A 26,706-nucleotide genomic window follows, 5' to 3' on the forward strand; every position below is an offset into this window, starting at 1 on the left:
AAGAATCTTGGTGAAGATCTTAGCTTCAGTATTTAAAAGGGCGATATGAAGTAGGCAGGGAATGGTCTTTTCCTGGCTTTGAGATGAGGAAAATCTCCGCTTCAGACATGGTTGGAGTAAGACCTGAGATATCCGTGAAGCTATTAAAAAGTTGCAGCAGGTGGTCGTGGGGGTGCAGGTAGAAAACCAAATAGAACGTTACCAGGAGACCATCGGGACCCGGTGTCTTCCCTATTGGGAGCTGTTTCAGGGCCTTAGCTATTTCCTTCATGTGAAATGGGTTTCTCCATTAGTCTCCTATGATGAGAATCAATTGAGTCCCATGAACATGAGTCGAGAAAGCCCTTAACTGCCTCGAGGGGGCAAGGTGTATCTGCATAAAGTTCCCTATAAAAGTTTGACAGGGTCAAGCACTTATCAGGCTCCGTCATATCCCATGTACCATCGGGCGGTTTCAGTTTGGCAATATGTGCTCTCGTAGTCCGAGCTTGAAGACGTCGCGCCAGACATGCCCCAACCTTGTCTCCCTCCATGGAAAATTTCTGTTTGAGGGCAAGCAGGAGTCTCTCTGCCTTATTAGTGCGGTGCAGATGTAACTGACCCCGCAACTCTGCAAGTGGTAGTTTATTATGAAGAGATGATTGTACGTGATTTTTGCGTTCTAGAGCCTTAATATCCGCGGAGAGGGATTTCTCTACTAACCAGGATTCACGCATTCTAGCTATCGATATAGATGAGATGATCCCACATATGGTGGCTTTAAAAGCGTCCCAGCAGACAGCTTCAGAGGAATCAGCAAGGTCATTTACTACAAAAAAAGCCAAAATCTCTTTTCGGATATCCGCCAAATCAGCAGGATCCCAGAGGGCCTGGGGTGGCAACCTCCATCTAGGGTGAGCCTCTGTGTGAGGTTTGGGGGATCGTAAAGATATCGAAAGGTGTGCATGATAAAAAATGCGCAAAAATGTTTAAGATAAAAATTACAATTATAAAAATGCTTCCAAAACATAGATTTTTTGCAGGCTATATGTAGTGCAGTGGGGTTTTTCTTTAACCCTTCACAGCTTAGCTGGTAGCTAGCTCCCTTACAATACCTCTCAAAAAGAATACATGTGTGTCACCAGGAACCTTCAAGTGATTCCATCAATTAAAGTCAATGATGGCTTCCCAGCTCCCCTTACATATGCAGATTGACCAGTTGTGCACATTTACATTTCTTTCAGGCAGCAGTGCCCAGGCAAGAAGGCCAGTTTAGCTGTCTGCCCCTCCCTCGGTTTCACAGCATAGGAGACACCCTGCCTTATACTTCAGCTGAAGCATTTCAGCTGTAGAAATGAACGATCCGGGCAGGTTGAATTTTGACAAAAAGTAGGGGGACTGTTTTCCTAAAGTGTGCCCCTCGGACACCTCCCACTTCGACCACTGACTAGGGCTATGCTAATTTGTGAATTCGGCTCGTAAGCTATACCATCATTATTCTAACGTGCACCACACATGTACTAGTGAATATGCTACAAATGTAGCACTGAGCACAATGTGTGCGATATTGTGAGCACCGGCGGTGTGATAGTGAGTGAAACACACCTGTTTTGCTGCTCCACCCGTCCCCCCGAACTATGACAGGATGCACTGCGAACATTTGTGCAGCAGTCCTGGGGCCATGGGTCTGTGCAATGAGCGCACACACATTTCACAACTTCACAAGTGAGCACCCTGTAAGTGGACACGCAGGTGGTAAAATACAAAGAGGACACACATGAGAAACCATTTCTCCTGAGGCGGAAAGCCGGGAGTAGGCTGAGCTTGCAATCATTTTTAAAATTAGTGTGTGTTTTTTTTAAGAAACCTACCTCATTGGATCTTGACTCGCTTGGGGTCACACGCTCCTACTGTCACCGTGCAGCAGATCTAGCGCTGACACGGGACCTTGCGCTTACACAGAACACCCCGCCGCCATCACCGGCGAGGCCGCTGGCCACGCCCCTTTCGAGACCACGCCCCCCGCCCATGGTATTTAATCGACGCTGAATACGAGCGCCATCAGAAACCATTTCTCCTGAGGCGGAAAGCCGGGAGTAGGCTGAGCTTGCAATCATTTTTAAAATTAGTGTGTGTTTATTTTAAGAAACCTACCTGATTGGATCTTGACTCGCTTGGTGTCACACGCTCCTACTGTCACCGTGCAGCGGATCTAGCGCTGACACGGGACCTTGCGCTTACACAGAACACCCCGCCGCCATCACCGGCGAGGCCGCTGGCCACGCCCCTTTCGAGACCACGCCCCCCGCCCATGGTATTTAATCGACGCTGAATACGAGCGCCATCAGAAACCATTTCTCCTGAGGCGGAAAGCCGGGAGTAGGCTGAGCTTGCAATCATTTTTAAAATTAGTGTGTGTTTATTTTAAGAAACCTACCTGATTGGATCTTGACTCGCTTGGTGTCACACGCTCCTACTGTCACCGTGCAGCGGATCTAGCGCTGACACGGGACCTTGCGCTTACACAGAACACCCCGCCGCCATCACTGGCGAGGCCGCTGGCCACGCCCCTTTCGAGGCCACGCCCCCCCTTACCGTCCTCCGTCACATATAAAAATGTGCAACTTCACGAAGGCGCGCCTAAGGCAAGCCCGTCTGCGCCCGTCCGCGACGGGCCGGGACTAGGGGCTACGACCCCTGGTATTACACTCTCTGGTCTACCTCATACTTACTCTAGGGAGGCTCTCCTTAGCCTCAGGCCATTACAGTGTTCTCACTGTACTATTATGAATCCTCATTGTGTTCCTTTAACCTGCCCGGTTTGCTTTCTCCCCCTTACATCCTTCCGCTCCCTAACCAACATAGCCTCATCTGATTTTCCGCCATCACGCCCAAAACCTACATCTATAGACCTGCCTCAGACTCGGACGCTGATCAGCTTCAACTGTAGATCATTTGTCAAACATAAGAGAGAGATCTTTGATCTACTCGTCTCGGTGGAACCCGTAGCCTTATTCCTCACTGAGACATGGCTAAAAGACTACTCTGGCCCGGATATTGCTGCTGCTCTCCCTGACAATTACACTTATGTTGGTAAAAACAGATTAATGAAGGATGGTGGAGGGATAGCCATAATTTATAATAGACTGTACTCCTGCAAATGGGAAGACTTTGAACTACCTAACAGCGAAGCCGGTCTTTTCAAACTTTCGCTATCTCCCAACTTTACTCTCTCTGGGATGCTCATTTATCGCCCCCCTGGCCCAGCGAGTTCCTGGGCCGCCACCTTTCCTGAGTACGTAGCACCTTTAATTCAGTATTCGACAAACTTTTCAATTATTGGTGATCTGAACCTGCACTTGAATGATCTTTCCTGCTCCACCAGCAGCAATCTGTTACAGGACTTGGCTGCTCTAAATATTATTTTACATAATTCTGGTCCTACTCATAAAGCAGGGAACCTGCTGGACCCCATTCTTTCTAATTTAGAAACCATTATATGTGAGGTTCCTTTACCTATTGTATGGTCTGACCACTATATGGTGACTTTCTCTGTTACCATTGGCTGTCCACCGAACACCCTCTCTAATTCTACAGAATCAAGACTATCCAGAAATTGGAACAAATTGGACTTTAAGAAACTCAACTCCTGTCTTGAGAATTCTAGACCTTTCACGGAAGTCACTAGTATTGACGCAGCTGATGCTGTTAATGCCTGGCTTGCATATGCTGCCGATGCCTGCATACCGCAGCGCATGCAAAAACACAACCTTCACCACCCGCCTGCGCCCTGGTTTACAGCTGCTTTAAAAAAAGAAAAAACCATCTGCAAAAACCTCGAGCGCAAATGGCGCATAAAATATGATCTGTGTTCTAAGCAAATTTACAAAGCTGCCTTAACTAAATATCACTCTCTATGCAAAACTGCAAAAGTTGAACATGTCAACCTAACTATCCTTGAGGCACAAAATAGTCCTAAAGCACTTTTTAAGGTAGTACAAAAACTCTCGGGTGCACTGTGTCAGCCCAAACCACCCTGTCTAGATACTGCACAGTGCAACTCTCTGGCTGAATTTTTTATCGCCAAAATTGATATCATTTATTCTAATTTTGAAAAACTTGCCCCTCCTCCTTCTCTGTCTCACCTACCAGCCCCAATCACATCTTCTGATCGAGTGACTTTAGAGGATAGGACCCTTACCCCTGCACAGCAGACCCCCCCCACAGTATCTAACCTTACGACCTCCTGTGATTCAGGGGTCCCACGGGATACCTGTCTTCCTGCTTCACAGTTGATCGACACATGGGATCCTCTTAACATCAATACTCTCTCTGATATTATCAGTAAAATCAAATCCGGCTCCCCATTAGATCCTTTTCCCCCTCAAATATTAAAAATGCTGGACAATTCGTCTCTTGAACTCATTATGGATCTTCTTAACTCCTCCCTTAGAGAAGCTACAGTACCCTCTGCATGGAAACATGCGATGATAGTGCCTCTGCTAAAAAAGGCCAATGCTGACCCTAGCATTCCATCTAACTTCCGTCCTATTTCACTTCTCCCAGTTTTTTTCAAAAATTATGGAAAAGCACATCAACTCTCTTCCCATGTTGAATCCAGGGGAATTTTACATCCATCCCAATCCGGTTTTAGGTCAGGTTTCTCGACGGAATCTACTCTATTGGGGGTCTCTGAAAACATGCGATGCCGAGTGGCTAGGTGGGAAACCGTGGCACTCATTTTGCTTGATTTGAGTGCCGCATTTGACACGGTTTCCCACCCCATTCTTATCAATGCCCTTAGATCATCTGGCATCACCGGCTCAGCCCTCAACTGGTTTGTTAGTTTTTTATCAGACCGTACCTTCCAAGTCTTCTCTTCCTCATCAGCTTCCCAAACCTATAAATCGGCGTACGGTGTTCCGCAAGGTTCCATCTTGAGCCCCTTGCTCTTTAATTTGTATGTCAGACCTTTGGCTACTATTGCGGAGCAAGCTGGGCTCACTATTTACTCGTACGCCGATGATACCCAGGTCATCTACTCTCTTTCTACGGGTTCTCACTCCTCCCCCTCTTCCCTCTGCACAGGACTCAGTAACATCGCAGCTTGGATGTATGATAACAAATTGAAACTCAACGGGGGAAAACAGAGCTTCTTCTGTTTGGCCATAATACCACCTTATGGGGACCCCAACACTGGCCCTCTCAAATGGGCACTCTACCTATTCCATCTAAAACAGCACGCAACCTCGGCGTCATTTTTGACGACCAGTTATCTATGAAAAACCACGCGGTTAAGACTTCCTCCACTTGCATCACTATCATTAAGTGGTTGCGCAAGATCATCTGGATGCTCCCCCAGGATACCCAGAAAACCGTGGTCCAGGCCTTAATCACCTCTAGACTGGACTACGGGAACATTCTTCTCCTGGGAGCTTGCAAAGAGGTGATTCGTAAATTACAGACAGTCCAGAATATGGCAGCGCGACTGCTCTGGAAACTCCCCAATACATCCCCTACCTCCAACTCTCTACGCACTCTGCACTGGCTCCGCATTGAAAGCCGTACAAAATTTAAGGCCCTTTGCTTCATGTACAGAATAAATGCTGGCCTGGCCCCACTCTATCTTAACTCCTTGGTACAGCACTACTGTCCCCCCCGCACTCTGCGATCATCTAATCAGCATTTGTTCTTGGTTCCTAGAATCAAAAGATCCAGAATGGGTGGCCGATCTTTCACCTGGTAGCTGAGCGCTTTACAAACTTAAATATAATAATATAATAATGAACCACACACTGCTGTGGGTGCTACCCTGCTTTGTCACAAACAAAATACGTCTTCTGTCGGTCGCTGCCATGATTTCTGACGAGAAGTTTAACAGTGTGCGTCTTTGCAACGAGAAAAACACATTCCATCTAGAAGGCAACTGCACGACCCCCTGGGAGTGAGCATATCACGGCGTGTGTACCATGAGTACATACCGCTGCCCTTTGCACCAAACCCCACAGCAAGTCTGCCAACAAACCTGAGGTGCTTGCAACTCACAATAATCACAAACACTTCGTATCAGTCATTGTTCAATCACTCCCTCGTTTACGTTTTTTACGACATATGCGTGTCCACACAAATACACTATGGAAAGTCGCGGGTGTGACATAAAAGTAGAGAAAATACAAAGGCATCAAACAGCAATCACAAAGTGTTTTTGTTGTTGTTTCCCACTCCTGCGCTGCTGCGTCGTGCACAGCTGCGCCTTCAGAGTGTGCCACGGGACTGAAGCTCCGGGAGGGTGTGTGCCGAGCTCTGCTTCTCAGCTAGCTCTCTGGTGCCCACTGCCCATGTTGATGTTTGTACAGTACGGTACATCTGCACCCATTGACACCACACATGCCATGCTGGGCTTCCTTACTCCTGAGCTGCTGTGCTGCGTGTGTGGCACGGGCAGCATCAGGACCCCTGATTGTGCCACAGATGCAACTGTTGCGCTCCCAAGGCCCCAGATTTTCACCGCTGGACGAAACATCACCCAAAACACTGCCACAATGGACAGTGGTACAAACACAGGGCAGAGGCACCCCCTGCATGGCCACATAGCACAGGTAGCTCAGTCAATTTGGCACCAGCGCCCCGTGCCCCCCCCTGCTGAGGCAACCCTGTCACGTAGGTGCTCACGCTGGCACCTCCTGTATGGCCACAGAAGAGCTACCTCAGTCACTTGGGCACCCACGACTGGCGCCATGCTGCCGCCACAGCAGAAGCACCTGAGCCACTTGGGTACCAACGCCCGGCATTCTGTGCACCACCACTGCTGAGAAGAGCCTCTGCGTACTATTAGTTTATCTGTAATCTGTTGCCTTAAAGTAAACGAAGGGGGCTGCTCCAGCGAAATGAGATTCAGAGCCCAACTTTAGAGGGACAAACGCACAGCGGCCATAAAGCGGGTGCTGCCGAAGCCATGAGAAGACTGCTGCAGTGTGCAGCAAGCACAGAGTAGTGTACAAAGACCAAAGGAAAAACACTCCCGAGAAAGGATAACAGTAATAGGTAGGAACGCTAGGGGAGGAGTAACACCGAAGAAGGCTGGACAAATAAAGTTGAAAAACCAATCAAAAGTAAGCTTTTTGGAACAGCGCTCACCTAAACAAATCAACAGCGAGGGGCGGAGTGAAACTACCCATACGGCACACTCGATGCCTCGCAGAGCAGCGCATGCGCGCTGCTAGGCTCGACCTAAAAACCACTGACAATCGCCCAGGGCAGTCTTCCAAACCACTGTTTTTCGACTACTGTGCTAGTTTAGACAGAGGGCCTGATTCAGGATTTAGCAGACAGGGTGGTGAAGGATGTTACTGCCTTTACTCAAACAGCCAAATGTAGAGATGTCCACAAGTTCGCCGATATCCCTATACATGGGCAGGGATTGCCATCATTGTGTTTCCTGCCAGTGCAGGTAAAGTTTGACAGATAACTACTTCAGACATGAGGGCTGGCTGTCAAACTTTTCCAAAGTTTTTTATTTTTCAAAAACAAACTCCCAATGCAGGAGTTTGAATTTGTTTTTCAAAAATAATACAAAATGACCCCCTGAACCCCATTCCATGGGAGTTTTCTCCTTGGAGTGGAGGTATTTTTCTTTTTCTACGATCCCTCACTGCCAGGATATACCTGGTGGTGATAGACAGTGTAAAAAGCCATCTGATCATCCATTCTAAATATGATGGATGGTCAAAAGAATTACTTTTGATAGCACCTACTCCGTCACGGCATTGGAGGAAATTGCACGCCGAAGGAGAAAACTTTACTCCATCGACGTAAAATTTGTGGTCCACCCGATGCAAGATTGGGTGACCCTTGAGTTTGGCAGACAGGGTACTCTGTCGCCACGAATTTTGGTCACCTCACACATTCACCCAGTGGTCCACTGCTTGATAGTTGGAAAATTTGAGATTCACACCCCCCGAAACTCACTGACTAAGCCATGCCCCTGCCCGTATCTCACAGGTGTACATTAACCGTGGGCTCAATGGGGCTCCCTAACCCTGAAGGGTTGGGGTCCCCTTCAAAGGTGCACCACAGGGACTGCAGGGGCTTGCATTAGGCCACTGCAGACATGTGCAGTAAGTATGCATTCTAAGCAGTGCATTCTTACAGCACATTCTAAAACCTGGCTCCCTAAGGAAAGAGGTCACTGTATTTGGCATAAACCACTTTGGTTAGTGGCATATGCTCAATTAATGCGTCAAAGAGAACCGAATGGTTTTAAGGAAGAGCCTGCGTTCTAATGAATTTGCAGTCCCAACAAATGACTTGGGTTTCCTCCTCTTGCTGCTCCACTTATACCTGCCTGTGTACATACACATCATTTGCATAGGACCAGAAATAGTCTCTGAGGTCCTTTCATTTGTTTATGGCAGATTGTATTTCCAGTAGTCTCAGAATCCGCCTGTCGCAGAAGGAAAATTCACCTGAGTTATGATCTAGGAGAAAATTTGTTGCCACAAAGCGCGTCTCAAATTGTCCATCCTCGTTTGCGCAGGCGGTGGGATGAGCATCGGATTGATGCAGGCGGCTCCTTCTCCAAGGTGTTTCTCAACAACGGTTCCCCCTTTTGCTAATGATGGAATCGAAGGCAACATTTAGTCCAAGCTTAAATATATGTTTACAGGCTCAAATCACATGATGGCTACAAAAATAACCCAGGGTTTCCAAGTAGCCAGGCAACTGCATCTGGCCAGACTTTCTCTTTTACAGGCTCTGTCCAGGAAATACATCCTGGATAATGGCTGAGGCAGTTATCTGGTTTGCATCAGGACCCAGTCTGAAAACGTTATTCATTACTGTAGTCTCAAATTCATAAACAGCAATTATCGAAATTTGTGTAACTCATTCTGTCCACTTTTTAGAAATATTCTGGACAAATTGCAAGCGGTTGTATGATGTTACAACGCATGCTTTTACCCCACATGCCGTTACAACTCAATTTTTTATCCCGACTTTCTATCGGGGGTACGCTAGAGTTTGGAATAGTATAATTTACTATTCCAACTCCAGTCTGTGCAACAGTAGGGAAGGTGTTGGAGTTAAATCCATCACCTTATACCCCCTACAGCAAGCCATTGTCGTTGTAATGGCATGCGGGGTAAAAGCATGCGTTGTAATGAATGCGTTGTAACGGTTGTTTCCCATTGCAAGCAGGTTTAAGAGTTCCACCTTAGTGAGATCTGGTCATTACATTGAACTTTCCTGAAGGATGCATAGTATGTGTGAAGAGTAATATCATATTTAGGTTTCCCCAATATGTCTGTCTTAGACATTTAACAGTGAAGAAGTGTCGTCTTCTTCCCCCGGTGGGATGGGGGAGTGCACACTTAGTTTATATCTTACAGGGTTGGGGGTTTCTCTCTGTGCAGTGCTCTGATACCCTTGGGTCTTGTTCACGCTTTATAAAACTCTCTAAATAAAATAAATAAATAAAATAAAAATAAACCCTGTTGCATATCACTAAACACCTCTTTGAGCTTTTGAGATGCCAATTAAACGATTTGTGGATTCCAGAAAAACACATTGATGTAAAGTATCAGTTTCGAGTGATGAGATATTATTTTGATGACGTGTGGTCTGGATGAAGCGACAAAATGTCCCAAGACCTATTATTAAGGCTGTTCATCAGCTCTTACACGCTCTCTCGCTTCTCCCCTAATCCTTAGATTACGTAAACACCTAATGCTGGTCATACTAACTATATAGACATCATCATTCCGATATGTTTTCCTCAAACGTGCCTAGTCGGGATCTTGCACATTTGTAATCTCCCACACGAGTCGCGATTGGAGGCAGCCACAGGGACCTCACTGGTCACCTTCATGTCCTGAAATAAAGGATTCTGAGTACTAACAAATCATTCACTCGTTAGTTTTACACACACTGCAAATCATTCACTCGTTAGTTTTACACGCACTGCTTCTCCAAGGCTGTACACAAAATTTAAAAAGGCAATTTCATTGTTAAATTGCTGTAACTCCCAGAGTGTAGATAACATGTCTCAACCTTGGATGAACATATTCTGGGAAACAGCAATTACAACCATGGCCGAACCACAGTTCCCTTTGCAACATGGTTGGAACCACGTCTTAACCACGCATTCCTTTACCTCGTTCCAACGACATGCCTTAGGTAAAGCGGAGTTGGACTTTAAAGTCCAAAGCTTTCCCTACAGTTGAACGGACTGGAGCTGGAATAGTAAATGATACAGTTGCAAAGTCCAGCGCGTTCCCTAAAACAAGTTGTTGTAAAGACTTGTGTGGTAAAGGAATTTTTGGTTAAGACGCATTCGTTATTTCGACCATGTTGTCAAAGAATGCGTGGTTTAGGCATGTGTGTAAGTGTCATACAACAACATATTCCAAGAAGGCGCTGGACGAAATTTTAATTACATCGGAGTAATCAGGGTAATTTTGCCTTACTCTTGTGACATGAAATAACTAAAAAGTACACAATTATGCCCGCGCCATTAATTTAGAGTAATATGGGGGAAAATGCATATCGTAAGACGACAGGAACAGAATTTTCTGTTCACAAAATGCATCCTCGGGTCAATTTTGGATGTGAGGGTGCATTTTACCCTAAGAAAATCGCGCTAAATGCAGGGTTACGCTCCACGTTTAATTCTGCTTAATTTAGTAATGTTGCTGTTATTTCACATAATTACACTAAAGCAAATTGCACAAGTTACGCCAACCTCTTTTCCACCACCACCTCTTTTTCTTACCACATTACTTCATCCCAATCGTGTGCCATACCCACCTACACGCCTGTGTGTGTTTGACAACTCAATACTACATTTCTAGATCCCAAAAACTGATACTCTGTATACTCTCATCATGTCATTATTAGGTCTTTTCCATGATGCATGCATTAATATAATTATTCCCATTTTAGAAGTTGATAAACTTTTGCTCCTAAAATGGGATTGCAAATCAATATCAATTTGCAATTCAGAAAGGGTGTGATGCAGGCATCCCTTCAAATTGCGAATGGGCATGTGATGTATCAATGTTTTGAGACTGTAATCCTGTTGCAAATCGTTCTGAATTTACAGACTCCGGAGATGGAGTGCTAATACATTCAGAAAAGAGATGGGTCCTCAATTTGAGAATTAAGGGAAAAGGAATCTTGTTGATGTGGACCACTGTCAGCTCTCAAACAAACTTTACAAAAGAAACATTTTTCTCAAATGCTGCACCATTTCCTTACAGGCTGCATTTAAAAAAGGTTTACTTTATTTAAATGTGATCACAGGCGTGGTCTGCTGGCCCCAGCAGGCCACCATCCCTGGCTTACTGTCGGAGTAGGTCACTATTTTTGACTTAGTCCATTACGTGACCTACTTCCAATGGGAATTTTACAGGTCTACTAGTACAAAGGTCAGCTCACAAAATTCAACACTGATCACAAACATACTGGCCACACTGTGCAACCAGGCTCTTAATCTCTCAGGGCCTTTATATGAGGTTTCTGTCAATCCTGATTTTCGATGGTAACAAGAGATTTTGGTTGAATCAGGCTGAAAGATCTGCTGTAACTGTACAAATCTATGGTGACATATTGGGTGGAGGGGAATATGGAATCACGCAGGAGATTTAGTACTAGAATGACTGATTCCTCCAATAACTCCGCAGCCAAGGTCCCCATTATCTACCCGAGTAATGCCGAAGGGTGGAGTTACCGAGGGAGATAATGAGAACACTGTAATGACAGCCTTGTGGGGACATAACCAAATCTAACGCCCAAGTGATTTTGGAGTGTAATAAAGTAATCATTCTAATGAGGGTTGTTCAAGAGACAAGGTTGAGGTTTGGAAACGGTAGTAACAGAAGGGTACAAAGTATGTGGAACTAGTTATGAGATAGAATGTACACACGTCCAGTAGGCTGATGGCACAGATTGAAAATTAGATCTTGGAGTTCTCCAAGATTCAATAACCAGGTCATAGTGCTAGGTGTGTTGGTGTGGTTGTGTCTGTGTGCATCAATGAGATGTGTTGGTTGTGGCTTTTCATTCCCTGGTGTTCCATTGCAACTAACAAAGAAGCCGTGGGCTGGTGAAGGTCATGCCCTTAGTGGTGGCTTCTGTTTGTTCTACTCCTAAGAACTGTCCATCGCTATCATACTTCAAGCCCAGCCTTCTATCATCATTGCAATAACCAGCCAATTTAACGGACAACAGTTGTTGACTTTTCTTGAGGCATTTTAGAAGGCGTTGAATGTTACTGGTGTCCTCCACTTTCATGTATAGATTGGTGTCACATCTGACTCCTACATCTCATATGCAGTGTGTTAGGTCTCCCAATGTGGACATTCACACGTTGACTAGTCCCATGGAGAACATCTCACTCAGGCGACAATGGCATGTTAGTTGAATGCGTGTCCTTACGTGGTGATACTTTGTCCATTGGTCGTTGCTGAAAACGTCGCTCCTGTTCATGATGGGACTGCTGTCCTTTAACGGTGTTAAAAGTGGTTGGGTGGTCTCCATTGTCGAATGCTGCCTATAACTCTAGTAGGCTAGAGCTAAAGCTGCTACTCCACCCCTGGTGTCTAGTAGAACTAAGAAAAGTGAGTTATAGAATTTCTGTGCTATAAAGACATCACCTGCATGACTGAATAGGTCAAGACATTTGTTCTAGAGTACTGAATGTTGAAGGTTGGTGTAGAGTTTATTTTTATGCAATTATCAGGAAGAGGCAAGTGGGAGGTGGGTATATGTATCCCATGGTCTGTCGGGTCAAGCTTCGGTTTTCAATATTTGTCTTCACTAGAGACTTTTTTAAATCGCTGAGAAACATTTTTGTAGCTATTAGGTACGAACTGTAGAAGCTTGGCTGCAGGAGTGGTATGAAGTGGTGGACAGAGATTTTGACTGAAGAAGGTTGTTCGTTTGAAGTTGGCGCACAGATTGGTGGATAATGATCCAGTAAAGGGGCTGACAACATTAGATGTGATGTCTTCTATTTTAGCTAAGATGAAAGTTAGAAATTAGAGGCTGTGGGATCTACTTTGTTTTGTGGGGTTATTAGTTCTTGGTTTATCCGCAGGAGCTTTATGGGAGTACATTATAAGAGCTTAAGGGTAAAGATGCAATACGTGGAAGTTGCAGACATACCAATGCATTATCTGGAGCACTTGTAAACTGGATTTGTTGATTTTTTTAATTGTGTATGCAGAAAACAATGCAAGGTCAATTAATGGAACATCTTGACTAGTTGATGGTGTCTGCTTCAGAGGCCAGGTAGGATGGAATGCAGATTGGACTACATGTGTCAGATATATCTGAATCACCGTGTACACAGAGTTAAATTTGTCATTTTCTTCCTCTCTGCTTTAGGGTTTTGAGTGGGATTTAAAGGGTGTCCCTTTGGATGCTGGCGCTGAACTTCACGTTGTAGTGAAAGATCATGAGACCATGGGAAGAAACCGGTAAGTAAAAGTGATTTCAACCATCATTTATCTGGTAAAATAGCACAACAGAGAAGGATAATTTTCAATGAGAAGCTCTCACTTAGGAAGAGGTCATTTATGGTAGCCAGTGACTAGCCAGACTGGCTGGTGTTGTGATGGTACTGGGTGGGCCTGTAGTGAGGGATGTCCTCTTAGTATGTTAGGTTAAAGACATGTCAGCAGCACTATATATGACAGGTTCTAGATTTCTTCTAAGAAGCCCTCTTGGGTTGACTATGGACAGACCAAACGTAGCTTTGAGAGGAGATTTAAGAATGACTCTTGTTGAGGACTGCGTCTGTCTAAAAGTTGTGGTTTTCTGGGACAACTTATAGACAATTCCAGAAAAATCTTTTGTCGAGATACGGTCATTGACTTGAAACAGCATGACAGATGTTTGAGACAGATCAGACCCGTGTTGTCGGAACTTCATTTCTTACAACTGTGGATTACACCCCAAAAAGGAGTGTCCCGAAAACTCAGAATAGTGAGTACTTTCTGTAAGGTGAGGTTGAGCTGCATGGCTGTGGCCTCCTTGAAAGTGATGCTTACCATGGGACCTAAAGAATATTTGGAAATGATTATCCATGTCGATAAAAGATGCTGGAATGCTTAGAACTGGATGGACCAGCATCATCTGACTGCCAAGCAGCAGTGGACAGATGAGGAAGAAGGTCAAGAGAAAGGTGCTTCTGCCCATGGTGGGATCTGGCTCTGGAGTAAGTGTGCATCTTTTCTGTCCCCTCTTCCTGAACACAAAGGCGATCAGGACAGTGACTGAAGTATTGGGACTGTGTGTATGTACTGCTGATATCACAGTTGGTGTTACATGGCCCAACTCCTCAGCTGAGCCTGGCAGCAAAGAGGTTGGCTATTTGGAAGAGATTCTTATGAGTAAGTCAACGCCAAGTGTTTTATTTTTGGGAAGCAACCATTACAATGCATTACATTTACAACACAGTCATTACAATGCAACCGCCTTTACATCGCATGCCATTACAAGGCAGCCATTACAACGCATGTCACTATAACGCATGCCATTACAACGGATGTCACTACAACGCATGCCATTACAACGCATTATAAGGTAGGTAATGGGGAATAGTATTTTTTATCCCTACACTATCCAATACTTACCCTACTGTTGCACTCACTGGAGTAGGAATAGTCATTTTTACCTCTACACCATCCCACACTTACCCTACTGTTGCACTCACTGGAGTGGGGATAGTAATTTTTACCCCTACACTATCCAACACTTACCCTACTGTTGCACACACTGGAGTGGGAATAGTAATGTTTACCTCTACACCATCCCACACTTGCCCTACTGTTGCACTCACTGGAGTGGGAATAGTAATGTTTACCTCTACACCATCCCACACTTACCCTAATGTTGCACTCACTGGAGTGGTAATAGTAATTTGTACCCCTACACTATCCAACACTTACCCTACTGTTGTGCTCACTGGAGTGGGAATAGTAATTTTTACCCCTACACTATCCAACACTTACCCTACTGTTGTACTCACTGGAGTGGGAATAGTAATTTTTACCCCTACACTATCCAACACTTACCCTACTGTTGCCCTAAAAGTATTATGCGTTGTAATGGTATGCGTTGTAATGGTATGTGCTCTAAATTTAGTTTTTAAAAATGTGATGTGATGGCATGCGTTGTAAAATCATGCGTTGAAATGGATGTTGTGATGTAAAAACCGCGTTGTAAAGGCATGCGTTGTAAATGTTTGCGTTGTAACGTGTCCTATCCTTTATTTTTCCTATTTTGACGTTGACACTGATGGTTTTGCATAACATGAGTTTCAATTGTTGTTTGGTGTAAATGTTATTTAATCTATTTTTGTGCAATCAAAAGTTTCAATAAATGTTGTGCTGTCCTTGCTGGTGGTACTGAGTTAATTCACCATGACCTACTGAATGGGAACTGATTGTAATATCGATAGAAAGACAGACAGACAGACAGACAGACAGACAGACAGACAGACAGACAGACAGACAGACAGACAGACAGACAGACAGACAGACAGATAGATAGATAGATAGATAGATAGATAGATAGATAGATAGATAGATAGATAGATAGATAGATAGATAGATAGATATGGTAGTTTGCTTAAATCATCACTCCAGTTATAAAACCAACTTAATTCACAGTAAATCCAGGCATTTTTCACGGGGAGAAGGCTGCTACAATAGGGTTCTCCTCCAAGTTGTCTGACTGTTGTACAGTACGTAGCGTGTGTCCGGCAGCAGTGCCAGCCGTGGCTATTGACATATAAAGGCTGCATAGCGAGAATTGTGTAATCCGGCTTTTATTCCCATCTTGGGGTTCTGGTGTCCATGAAGCCATAAGTCGAGTAGTTTGTAAATATGCTTTTTATATTACATGTTTATTTTGTGGGAGTTTGCTTGATAATGGCGTCAAAGAATGAATAATTTGGTTGTGTGTAGTTAAAAGAATAGAAAAATACTGAATTATGTAGTGAAGAAGCAGCTGAAATTCCCAGTTGTAAAGCTGATAGAAAGAGCAGCATGAGCCAAGAGCAGAGAGACAGATAAATGGGAGGGCAGTTCAGGAAGGAACGAGACTGGAAAAGCAGGGTAGGGGAAATGCATAATGATATGTAAAGGAAGTCAACTGGCATGGGACGTATGCAATGTGAAGTAACTGACACAGAAAAAACAGACCTTGATAAAGCCAGTAGGTCTGACTGTATTGTGCAAAAGTCGACAAACTGCAGAAGTGCATGCCGGTGTGGGCACAATAAAAAAAGACTTATCAGCTTTGCCAGAGCTTGTTTATGGGTGCATATGAATCTCTTTAGCATACACAGCTGGTGGGTCTTGACGGATACATTTTTAAACAACTTCTCCAGTGCAAATACAAAAATGATAATAATGCAACCTGTGATCATTGTTTCCTTTTGAAATGTAAGATTGTCCCTCATGCATTGCAATGCAAGCTTTTCACAAGAATAGCATAAGCTAAGTGAGAAATACTGCTCTAGGCGGAGCCAAAATCCCTTCTCTGCCGATCTTATAGCATAAAACATTATCAACAATAGATTTAAAGGCAGTTTTTCTGTCAAGGCAGAACTAAAAAGTCCCTGTGCACTGGAAAGGGAACAAGCATTGTCAAAGTCAATAGGTCTTGCCTTTCGGACCTATTGTCTTTGCCAGCATAGTTTACCAATGCTGTGCAGCATTAGCTGAAAGAAAAAAAAAAGTGCATGATGGCTGGCTGCTTATTTCACAGGCGCGGTCATGCGTGATGATGTATGGCCTGCATTCAAGACGATAGATGCGCAAGCACGCATGAGGGCACATGTGTAACGCAGGTGCCATTTATTTTTATTTACCGATCTAATAGGGAAGCAACAGGGAGAGGGCGGGGTGAAGAGGGGAAAAGCAGCACAAGAGGGGGACAGAAACACGGGTGGTGGAGGGAGAAGCACACGAGAGCGAAGCGATGCCCGGAGGCAGGGGATTCTAGCAGGGGTGATGAACATGTAAGAGAGGGAACAGTACACGAGGCAGAGAGCAATACGGTTAAGGGAATAGCACGGGAGAGAGAGAGAGAGAGAGGGAGAGTGACATGGAATGCGGTGAAGTGGGGACGTTTGACAGGGCAGAAGCACGCAAGAGAGTGTGCGAGAGCAACACGGAGAACAGGGGTGGGTAATTGGCAGATGGGAGCACACGAGCGAAGGGCTGGAAAACACATGCACTCTCATGCAGTGATTAACCAAAAATAAAAGAATAGTTCCCCAAAAGTGAGCAGCGGAAGGATAAAAGCCAGCCCATCAAAAAGATAGCAGGGAGGCTCTGCTCCAGAGGAGGGACAAACCCAAGAAAAGAAAGGCAAGCCATCGAATAAGAAACAAGCAATTGAGAATGACAATAAATCCATCCAATGGTAAGCGGTGGGCAGGCTATAAGCTCACTATCAGTTTTTGGTAAGCCCACAAAAGGCCTTTTACTGTCTGGTACTCAAAAATGCAGCAAGTGGAACTGTTCCAGTGCTGAAATGAGTAACCGCATGAATGCCCCTCTGAAGTCACCTACGGTTGTTTCTAGTCAGCTACGTTTGTTTCTGACTTCCAGTACCTCAAACGTCACTAAGTATACCAGTAGTTTGCATGGCACAGCCATGCATTCCTGAACAACGTGGCCGGAACAGCGAATGCGTCTTAACCACGCATTCCTTTACCAAGCAAGTCTTTACAACAACTTGCCTTAGGGAAAGTGCTGGACTTTGGAACAGGACCATTTACTATTCCAACTCCAGACCGCCCAGCAGTAGGGAAAGTGTTGGAGGCAGTGGTCGAAGTGGGCGGGATCAGAAGGGCACGCGTGCCCCTACTTCTTAAAATGTAAGCAATCCGTTCCCCTACTTTTCTGGTTTTGGAAATGTGTCCCAGGACGACAGAAATAGCGAAAGCTTATAGATAAGTCTCGGCCATTCATGGCCGTTCGGGGACGGGTGGGGTGGGCATAGCAGGAAAAGGACTCTGTCTCTCTTCCTTCTTGTCCAGGGAAGACAAGGACAGTGTCCCCTTCCACTCTACCGCTGGCCGCTGCCCCCATCTCTCTCACTTTTTCCTCTTATTGCCTCTCTTTCTGTGTGGCTCCTTCTCTGTTGCTGAAAACCGTGACTTTAAGAAACAGCTCTTACTCTCTCTTCCCTTTATTTGTTCTCCCTGTGAAATGGATCCAAAAAAAGAAAGGAACCCTTTTGCTGCGAATGTCTCTAATGTATTGAAGACACTTCTCATAAAGAATTTAGTAGCTCTTTATTTGTAGGCTGAAGATAAGCTGCGGGTTCCAAGGGCCCAGGAGCACGAAGACCTGTAGAGTTCAAACAGACACAACAGAGTTCCGAACTAGAACATGAAGGGATCCAATAGCCTTATTAATTCCAATTTACATAAAAATAGACCTCACAGAGAAGAAATAGTGACATAATATGCCACAATGTCTTTTTCTGAAATTTTTCTATTCCAAAGGGCAGCCTCTGGGCAGAGAGAAAAATGGTTCAAAATACAAAAAATAACTAATAAAGCAAGTCAGAGTGGTCACAAAGTGGCCAGACTGGTTTTATTCACACCAAACACATTAGGGCCCCTTTACAGAGTTTGCCAGTGAAGCGCCACTTTTGTTCTGTTGTCTTTCTTCAAACAACGAGGCATATTTACAAAGAAGTGACAGAGCGCAGCGTTAGCCTTCTTGGCTTAACACCGTGCTCCGCCACTTCTGAAATGCAGGGCTGCACCGTATTTACAACAATACAGTGCAGCCCTGCGTTTCTCCCTGCACTGGTGATAATTTCTGCTACCTATCGCCAACGCAGTCACCCTTGCACCATAGTGAAAGGGTGCCTGCGTTGTGGTGGAATGATTGTTTATGTGCAGGAAGGTGTCCCTTCCTGCACATAAGTAATCTTAAATGGCGATTTGTAACTTGTATTTGTGCTGCTTTGTGCAGCACAAATACAAGTTACAACTCGTCATATTTTAAATGACTGTTTATGTGCAGGAAGGGACACCCTCCTGCACATGAACAATCATGCATGGGATTTTGCTCTTTCTATGTGTGCTGCACAATGCAGCACACATGAAAACAGTAAAAACCAGGCGAAATAAAGCATTTCTCCTTGTTGCGCCCTGTTAACACCACGTTGTTCCTGCTTACATTTCACATGCTTTACTTAATCTGGCATTCCCTATGAGTAATTGATTTTCCCAAGATGCTATTTCTTTTGTTTCAGGCAGCATATTGCTTGTTTAGTGCATAATTTGAATTGAGTCACATCCAGGTGTTTATAGCGCAGCACAACTGGGTTATAGCTGAAGGCAGTGCGAGTTTCTCTCAGTGGGGCGGTATGGTGTTCAGTGTGGGAGAGGATGTGGCACTATGGCCAGAGCTGCCAAATCTGGGTCTGGGGAATCCAGTTCAGCCTTTATGACCTGTCCACCAAACCATTCTCCTGCGGGAGCACATTCCCATGCTAGACCATAGAAGGCACAGTTAGACCTTAGAAGCCCTGGTGTCTTAGCACCAGCAGGTGGACCCTAGCAGTGGCAAGTGTGGGTTAACCTTGAGGCCTGTCCACCACAATCCATGCTGAAGTTCACCTCCAGTCTTGCGGGCAGGCCTATGAAGAACACCCCAGAGTGACGGTGACTCAGTCACTGAGGTCACAAGACCCTTGAAGTCAGTCTGCCTCGCCCACTGGTACCTAAATTGGCCTTGTTTCAGCAATACTGGCTGCAACTCACCATGGATCTGCAATGCAGTATTTGCACGCACACCAAACTAAGTTTGCAAACTTCATGGCCTCTCTGCTCCATGCACAAGCACTTTTAAACATGTGCTGCGTGCTTTGGGGCCAGTAGAATTATGCAGCAAGAGAGAACAAAATTATGCCACAGTGTTGACTAAATTATGCAGCAAACAAAAAGTCTGCAGCATAATGCTGTATATTTTCTGACACTTTATTATTTTGACATTTTTATACATACTAAAAGTCTCTGCAAATATTTTGCCTCATTAGTATTAGTGTAACAGTCAAATGCAGCAGTGAGAAAGGTGACCAGTCAACCTCTGCAAAGGGCCCTCCACTTCGCAGCAACACAAGTCACATTTTTTTGTAACTTTTGATCCATTTGAGCTACAATTTATTAGCTAAAATCATCAGATTATGCAGCAGATGGTGTAAATGTGCAAATATGGCAGAGCCATGATTAGGTGGAAAACATTTGCAAACTGGGATATTTTGTCATTCATGTTTGAACTGCTCTTGTGGAAAAAGGGAGGAGAAGTGCTGATGACAGAAACTCCATGGCTGGGAGACAAATGGCTTCTGATTCCACTTTTAAGTGTATTTGGTTCATTCTGTGATTGGAAACGTATCCCACTTTGTGAATACATTTTAATGTCAATGACTCATATTAAACACGTGTATCCCTTGGTTGAATTAAATAATGTAATAAGTTGTAAATGCTCAGTGAAATACCAAACAAATACTAAATATTGGGATGTTTTGCTCTTTTTGGCCACACCTCTGACTCCGCCCACTGACCCAGTCCATGGGTTATTCCCGTCCTCTGATTCTCCACCCACAGTTCCCTTGTCATACCAGTAGTGACAGATGATTGTGGTTCATGAATAAACTAGGCCTGTTTAAGGGCAGGTTCAAGAGGCGCGGGTGAGTGAACCTCTGTTTTTGCTATGTGCGAGCGTCTCCTCCAGATCTGAAACGCTTATCTCTGTCCAGCCCTCGAGTCACATAGTTCCCTGATGCGTTTAATCTCCGCTGGATTTTCTGCAAGCCTCTGGCCTCTGGGAGCAGCCAGGGTTTATTATTGTACACTGTGTAAACAGTTGCCGTTTCTCACAGCGTGTGAGAAGTGAAGGGTGTTTATTGCAGCATAAACAACAGAGGGAGTTTCCTTTCCGACCTTGGAGGCTGAGGCCGCGGCGGCTACGGGCGGAAACGCCTGGCCAGCTCCATCCTTCGCTGTGTTTGAGTATTCCTCATTTGTGAGCGTCCATTGTTCCTGACGGGGCCCTGGCGCATGCGCAGCCCTGCTGTGCCTGCCTCCCATCTGCCAGGTCCACTTCTCACGCATTGGTGCTCAAGTGTTGCGTTACTTTTCTTATAATCCAGCAAGGAAACACATCACAGTACAATTTCCCGGAATGTTTATATTTGACAGATGCTCTTACTAGCAGCTCAAAGAACATTTTGTAACTTGAACATATTATCTATCCCCCCTAAAGCTAATGTATAGTATCTGGACGTTTGCAAGGTATGGTAACAGAGAGTCTACCAAACCCCCTAGGGCCTGATTTACTTGTTGCTGGATGGGATACGCCTTCACAAATGTGACGGATATCCCGTGCGCCATATTGCATGTGCATTATATCCGATGAGACTTGTAATATGGCGGACAGGATGTAGCGGAGGATCCCTCATATCAGGCTATAGATTCCACACCCACAGCGCTGGAGGGATCACTGCCCACCTTTGTTGGAACCTCCTCAGACCCCAGCATCAGCTCTGATGATATTATTATGATTATTGGTTTTATAGAGCTCATAGCTGCCCCGTTGGGGTTCCCAGTCCAAGGCACGCAACATGGCAAGGACCAAAGTTTAAAATAGCCAAGTTTTTAAAAGTTTGCGAAAACCACAGAAAGATCTGAACTCTCTCAGAGTCAGGTAGAGAATTCCATAGTTTAAGACCCAGATAGGAGAAGGACTTCACAAACTGTCTGACCTCCTGAATCTGGGAATGGTAGAAAAATTCAAGATGCTAGAATGAAGGGGTCATTGGGGACGGTAGGGAGACACCAAGGATCTGAGGTAGAGGCCCCCTCATTCGACAAGGCGTTGTGCATGAAGCACAAGGCTTTAAATTGGACCCGCTTCTCAATGGAGAGCCAGTAGAGGTCACGCAGGAGATTAGAGACCGGAGAGAGTTTAGGGAGATGAAGCAGCAAGCAGTCGATCCTCCGCATTCTGGACTACTTGAAGGCGTGTAAGAGAAGCCTTAGAAGATCCTAACTAGAGAATATGCCCATAGTCCAGTCTAGGTTTGGAATTAAGTCCATCAGAAATGGTGACGCTTAATTTGTGGTGACTGATCCTCCACCCTCTCTGGCAGAGTTCGGTCCTAAAAGACAACCAGGGAAATAGTCATGGATTTTAATGAAAAGCTACTATGGAGTTCCCTACTTGATGGGCAAAACACTTACATGTTAGGGAGAACGGCCATGTGGACACTGACATTGTACCCCCAGTTTGACGGGTACAATTCCAGAACCCACATGTTAGGGAGAACGGCCATGTGGACACTGACATTGTACCCCCAGTTTGACATGTTGCCACTAGTAACCGGCTTTGGTGGATTTCCACACAAAGGCTGAATCCTAAAAATGGCTTATCCCATGGTGGGGTCAGTCTTTCACTGGCGAAACGAAGAAGCTGCATGCTGAGATAACTTTCCACCCCTGACGTGGAAAAGTTGGTAATTTCCTCAGCCCAGTGGACAGAGTCAATAGACTTTACTTCAGAACCAGAGTCTCCAAGCCACCCTTAAAGTTAGTGTGCTGCTCACTAGTATTGTTGCGAGTTTCCTCGTGCAATGCTTTGGCCCATCATACTACGACTGTACTTACACAGACGTCTGGCGTATGTCTCATATTTCATTACCAACAGGGTATTGTCCAGAGACACAGGCTGCGCTTGGTTTGGAAAGTAATTTGTGCCGGGAACTAAAGTTTTGCTCAGAAGACCACGAAGGTCGGGTGCCAAACAAGGCTATTAAGTGTTTTTTTTTACAAGAGGTTTTTGATAATTTTATTACATATGAATCATGGGTTGAACAGGCAAGCAATAGAGAGCAATAAGGTTATTCAGGAGATATGAACAGTACACAAGAAAGAACAACGGCATTGAAAACTCCAGCAGTGCAATTATGTACTGTGTTTTCATCTTCTACATTAATCGCCTTGTATGTCCCGTGTAGCCCCAAAGGTAGCAACAGAGTCAGTATGTGCCCTTTATCAAAAACCCACTGCTAATGGTCTATGAAACAATAAAAATGCCCAACAGGGGCATAAACACTATAACCGTGGTCTGTGGCTAGAAAATACCATCTCTGATGGTGTACGCCCAACCAGGGCTTAAACTGTATAACTGTGGTCCATAGAGTGAAATTACAATCTCTGATGGTGTATGCCCAATCGTGGTGTAAACTGTATAACTGTGGTCCGTGGAGTAAAACCAGCATTTCTGATGGTGTACGCACTACCGGGGCGTAAATGGTATAACTGTGGTCTGTGGATAGAAACTACCATCAAGGATGGTGTATGCCCAACTGGCGCCCAACCGGGGCATAAACTGTATAACTGTGATCTGTAGAGTAAAACTGCCATCTCTGATGGTGCACACCCAACTGGGGCGCAAACTGTATAACCGTGGTCCGTGGAGTGAAACTACCATCAATGATGGTGTACGCCCAACTGGGGTGTAAACTGTATAACTGTGGCCCGTGAAGTGAAACTACCATCTCTGATTGTGTACGCCCAACCGGGGCTTAAACTGTATAACTGTGGTGTGAAACTGCCATCTCTGATGGTGCACGCCCAATTGGGGCGTAAACTGTATAACTGTGGTCTGTGGAGTGAAACTACCATCTCTGATGGTGTACGCCCAACTGTGGTGTAAACTGTATAACTGTGGTCCGTGAAGTGAAACTACCATCTCTGATGGTGTACGCCCAACCAGGGCTTAAACTGTATAACTGTGGTCCGTGGAGTGAAACTACCATCTCTGATGGTGTACGCCCAACCGGGGTTTAAACTGTATAACTGTGGTCCGTGGAGTGAAACTACCATCTCTGATGGTGTACGCCCAACCGGGGCTTAAACTGTATAAATGTGGTCCGTGGAGTGAAACTACCATCTCTGATGGTGTACACCCAACTGGGGTGTAAACTGTATAACTGTGGTCCGTGAAGTGAAACTACCATCTCTGATGGTGTACGCCCAACCACGGCTTAAACTGTATAACTGTGGTCCGTGGAGTGAAACTACCATCTCTGATGGTGTACGCCCAACCGGGGCTTAAACTGTATAACTGTGGTCCGTGGAGTGAAACTACCATCTCTGATGGTGTACACCCAACTGGGGTGTAAACTGTATAACTGTGGCCCGTGAAGTCAAACTACCATCTCTGATGGTGTTCGCCGAACCGGGGTGTAAACTGTATAACTGTGGTCCTTGGAGTGAAACTACCATCTCTGATTGTGTTCGCCCAACCGGGGTTTAAACTGTATAACTGTGGTCCGTGGAGTGAAACTACCATCTCTGATGGTGTTCGCCGAACCGGGGTGTAAACTTTATAACTGTGATCTGTGGAGTGAAACTACCATCTTTGATGGTGTATGCCCAACTGGGGCGTAAACTGTATAACTGTGGTCCGTGGAGTGAAACTACCATCTCTGAGGGTGTAGATAACAGGACGTCTCTATTTCTATCGCCTGTCAGAAAGTGTGGGTGGATCGTGGTGGTGGGTAAAGGAGTAATGATGTCACCACCTTAGTAACATGCCCGAGGAAAAAGGCAGGGTGGAGGGGGGAAGAAGCGCAAGCCCCAAAGTAAGTAGAGCAGCCTCATATATGTGTGGTGCAATGGGGGTTGTGGGTCTACGTATACCAGGCATTGGGAGCAGAGAACGTTCGATTAATCGCGGGGGCCTATTATCCATCTTTGCTGCCAGCATTTCAAGGTAAGCGCCCCAGGCATCTCTTTATGGTGCAACATCCTGATGCGTGATTAGAGTGTGCCAGTTTGCGACTTCCGCTTTCGCCCACTTGAACAGGCCCTATTGCCAACACTGAATCGGGGGAGCATCTAAGGATTTCCAGGTCAACGCTATACGTCGCTTCACTAACACTTCCGCCAGGTCAGTAAATTTTATGGCGTGCTTATTTGTGCCTGTGCATGGTGATATGCCTAGGATGCACTGCAATGGGTCAACAGGGAACGTCCACCACGTTATGTGCATCAGTTTCGACGTCACCACTGCCCAGGGCAAGTTCATATCATGTGGTAAAAGTCTGCCTCTGAGTATGGGCATCGGAGGCATTTTGGAGTGACCATCTGGAACTTGTGGTGGAATCATGCTGGTGTAAGGTAAGTTTGATGTAGATCATTAAGTTGGGTATACTGTTGGCGGGGCTTTCTAGATACCCTGTGCACCAGTTGGAACGTGATGGTCCACTGTTGGTCTGTGAGTACTTGGCCTGTTGAGTTTGCTCATTTGTCCTTGAGAGCAAGTAGCATTTTGTACAGCATCGTAATCGCCCGTCTGACATTCCCGTGGGTGAGTAGTGTCTGCATAGGCAGGAAGGGCTCCGGTTCTTTTCGCTCTAGACCCCATAATGTACCTATTGTGGTCACAAATGTGGTATAGGACAGAAACTGGCCCCTGTCGATGCTGTACTGTTCCTGTAATTCCTAGAAGGTCAGCAGGGTTTTATAAGTGTAAAGGTCCCCCAACATGAGGAGACCCGCCTCTCTCTATGGTCTGGTGATGTGATGTTGGACACCCTGCGAAGGGCCGGCATGGCCCACAAGGATAAGCTCAGCAAATATGGTAGTGAGTCGCCCCCAGGTCGGATGTACCTGTGCCAGCAGCGTTTGGCAATTTTGGTCAAGCGGCCAGAGCGCACAGCAGACTGCCGCGGGTCCATCCCAAGGCTACTTAGTCTTGATTCCAACTCATTCCTATTTCGTCCACCAGCAGACACTCCCTGCTTCCTTTATCATATTCTTGCAGGTTCTTTTTTATCCCTGCTTTCTATCTTTGTTACTGGTTTTTCTTCTTTCTCTTCCTCATTCTTCCCCCTTGTTGTGTTTTGGTCTCTTTTGCACTGGGACACAGTCTGATGAGGACTGGTATGGAGTTGTGATATTGTTTCATTTTCCATGATTAAGACATCTTTGTAAAACTACCTTCTTGCAACGAATATTTTACGAAATAAGGGTGAGTGCTAACATTGTTACCATCATTTGCAGAAAGGCCGTAGTATCCGAGTGTAGTAAAACGCACTTTATGCAGATGGGCATCGAACCATTAGAGACTGTTCTGCTCCACCTGGTACAGGTCTGGGGGCATTGGTGGTAATGTGCAATCCAGCCTAAGGGAATGAAATAATAAAACTACCAATACAAGGTGGCTAGGAGCACCAGGGGCATGTTTGCCGGCCAATCACCAAATCTCTCTTATGTGATCTCTTAAGATATCTTAAATATTTTACTGTAGTCCTGTGCACGCCAGCCTTCTGAAGACCATCATAATGATACCACAGGCACGAAACAGAGCTGAACAGCTGACGGAGAAGCAGAAACCAAAGAATGTGAAACTTGTTCTCTGTCACCTTCCCTGGGCGCCAGACAGTTGGCATACTGAATTCACAATCATCTCTTACCCCCACTAAGGAACCAGAGGTAGATTCACAGAGGCGGCTCTCAGTCGAATGCTTTACACTACACTACCAGCACCGCCAGCCTCTGCACAGCAAAGGATTTACTAACCCTTTGAGGCGCACAGCCTCTTTGCATATAATACTATACGCTGGCCGAAGACATGCACACAACATGCAGTGCACGACATGCCAGCATTGCAATCCCTGCTCCTC

At 45.4% G+C, this 26,706-nt stretch overlaps 1 protein-coding gene across 11 annotated transcripts in view; it reads left to right on the plus strand.

Annotated features, from left to right (window-relative positions):
- DYSF (dysferlin) overlaps window positions 1-26,706 on the plus strand; it is a 1,012,908-nt gene that overhangs the window by 235,563 nt on the left and 750,639 nt on the right. For all 11 annotated transcript variants that reach the window (XM_085642744.1, XM_085642751.1, XM_085642747.1 and 8 more), the window contains exon 3: window positions 13,363-13,454. In XM_085642744.1, the coding sequence (XP_085498870.1) occupies window positions 13,363-13,454 (92 nt within the window). The remainder of the gene's footprint in view (window positions 1-13,362; window positions 13,455-26,706) is intronic.

Source organism: Triturus cristatus, chromosome 2_2 (assembly GCF_964204655.1).
Source record: "Triturus cristatus chromosome 2_2, aTriCri1.1, whole genome shotgun sequence".
NCBI classification, from domain to species: Eukaryota; Metazoa; Chordata; class Amphibia; order Caudata; family Salamandridae; genus Triturus; species Triturus cristatus.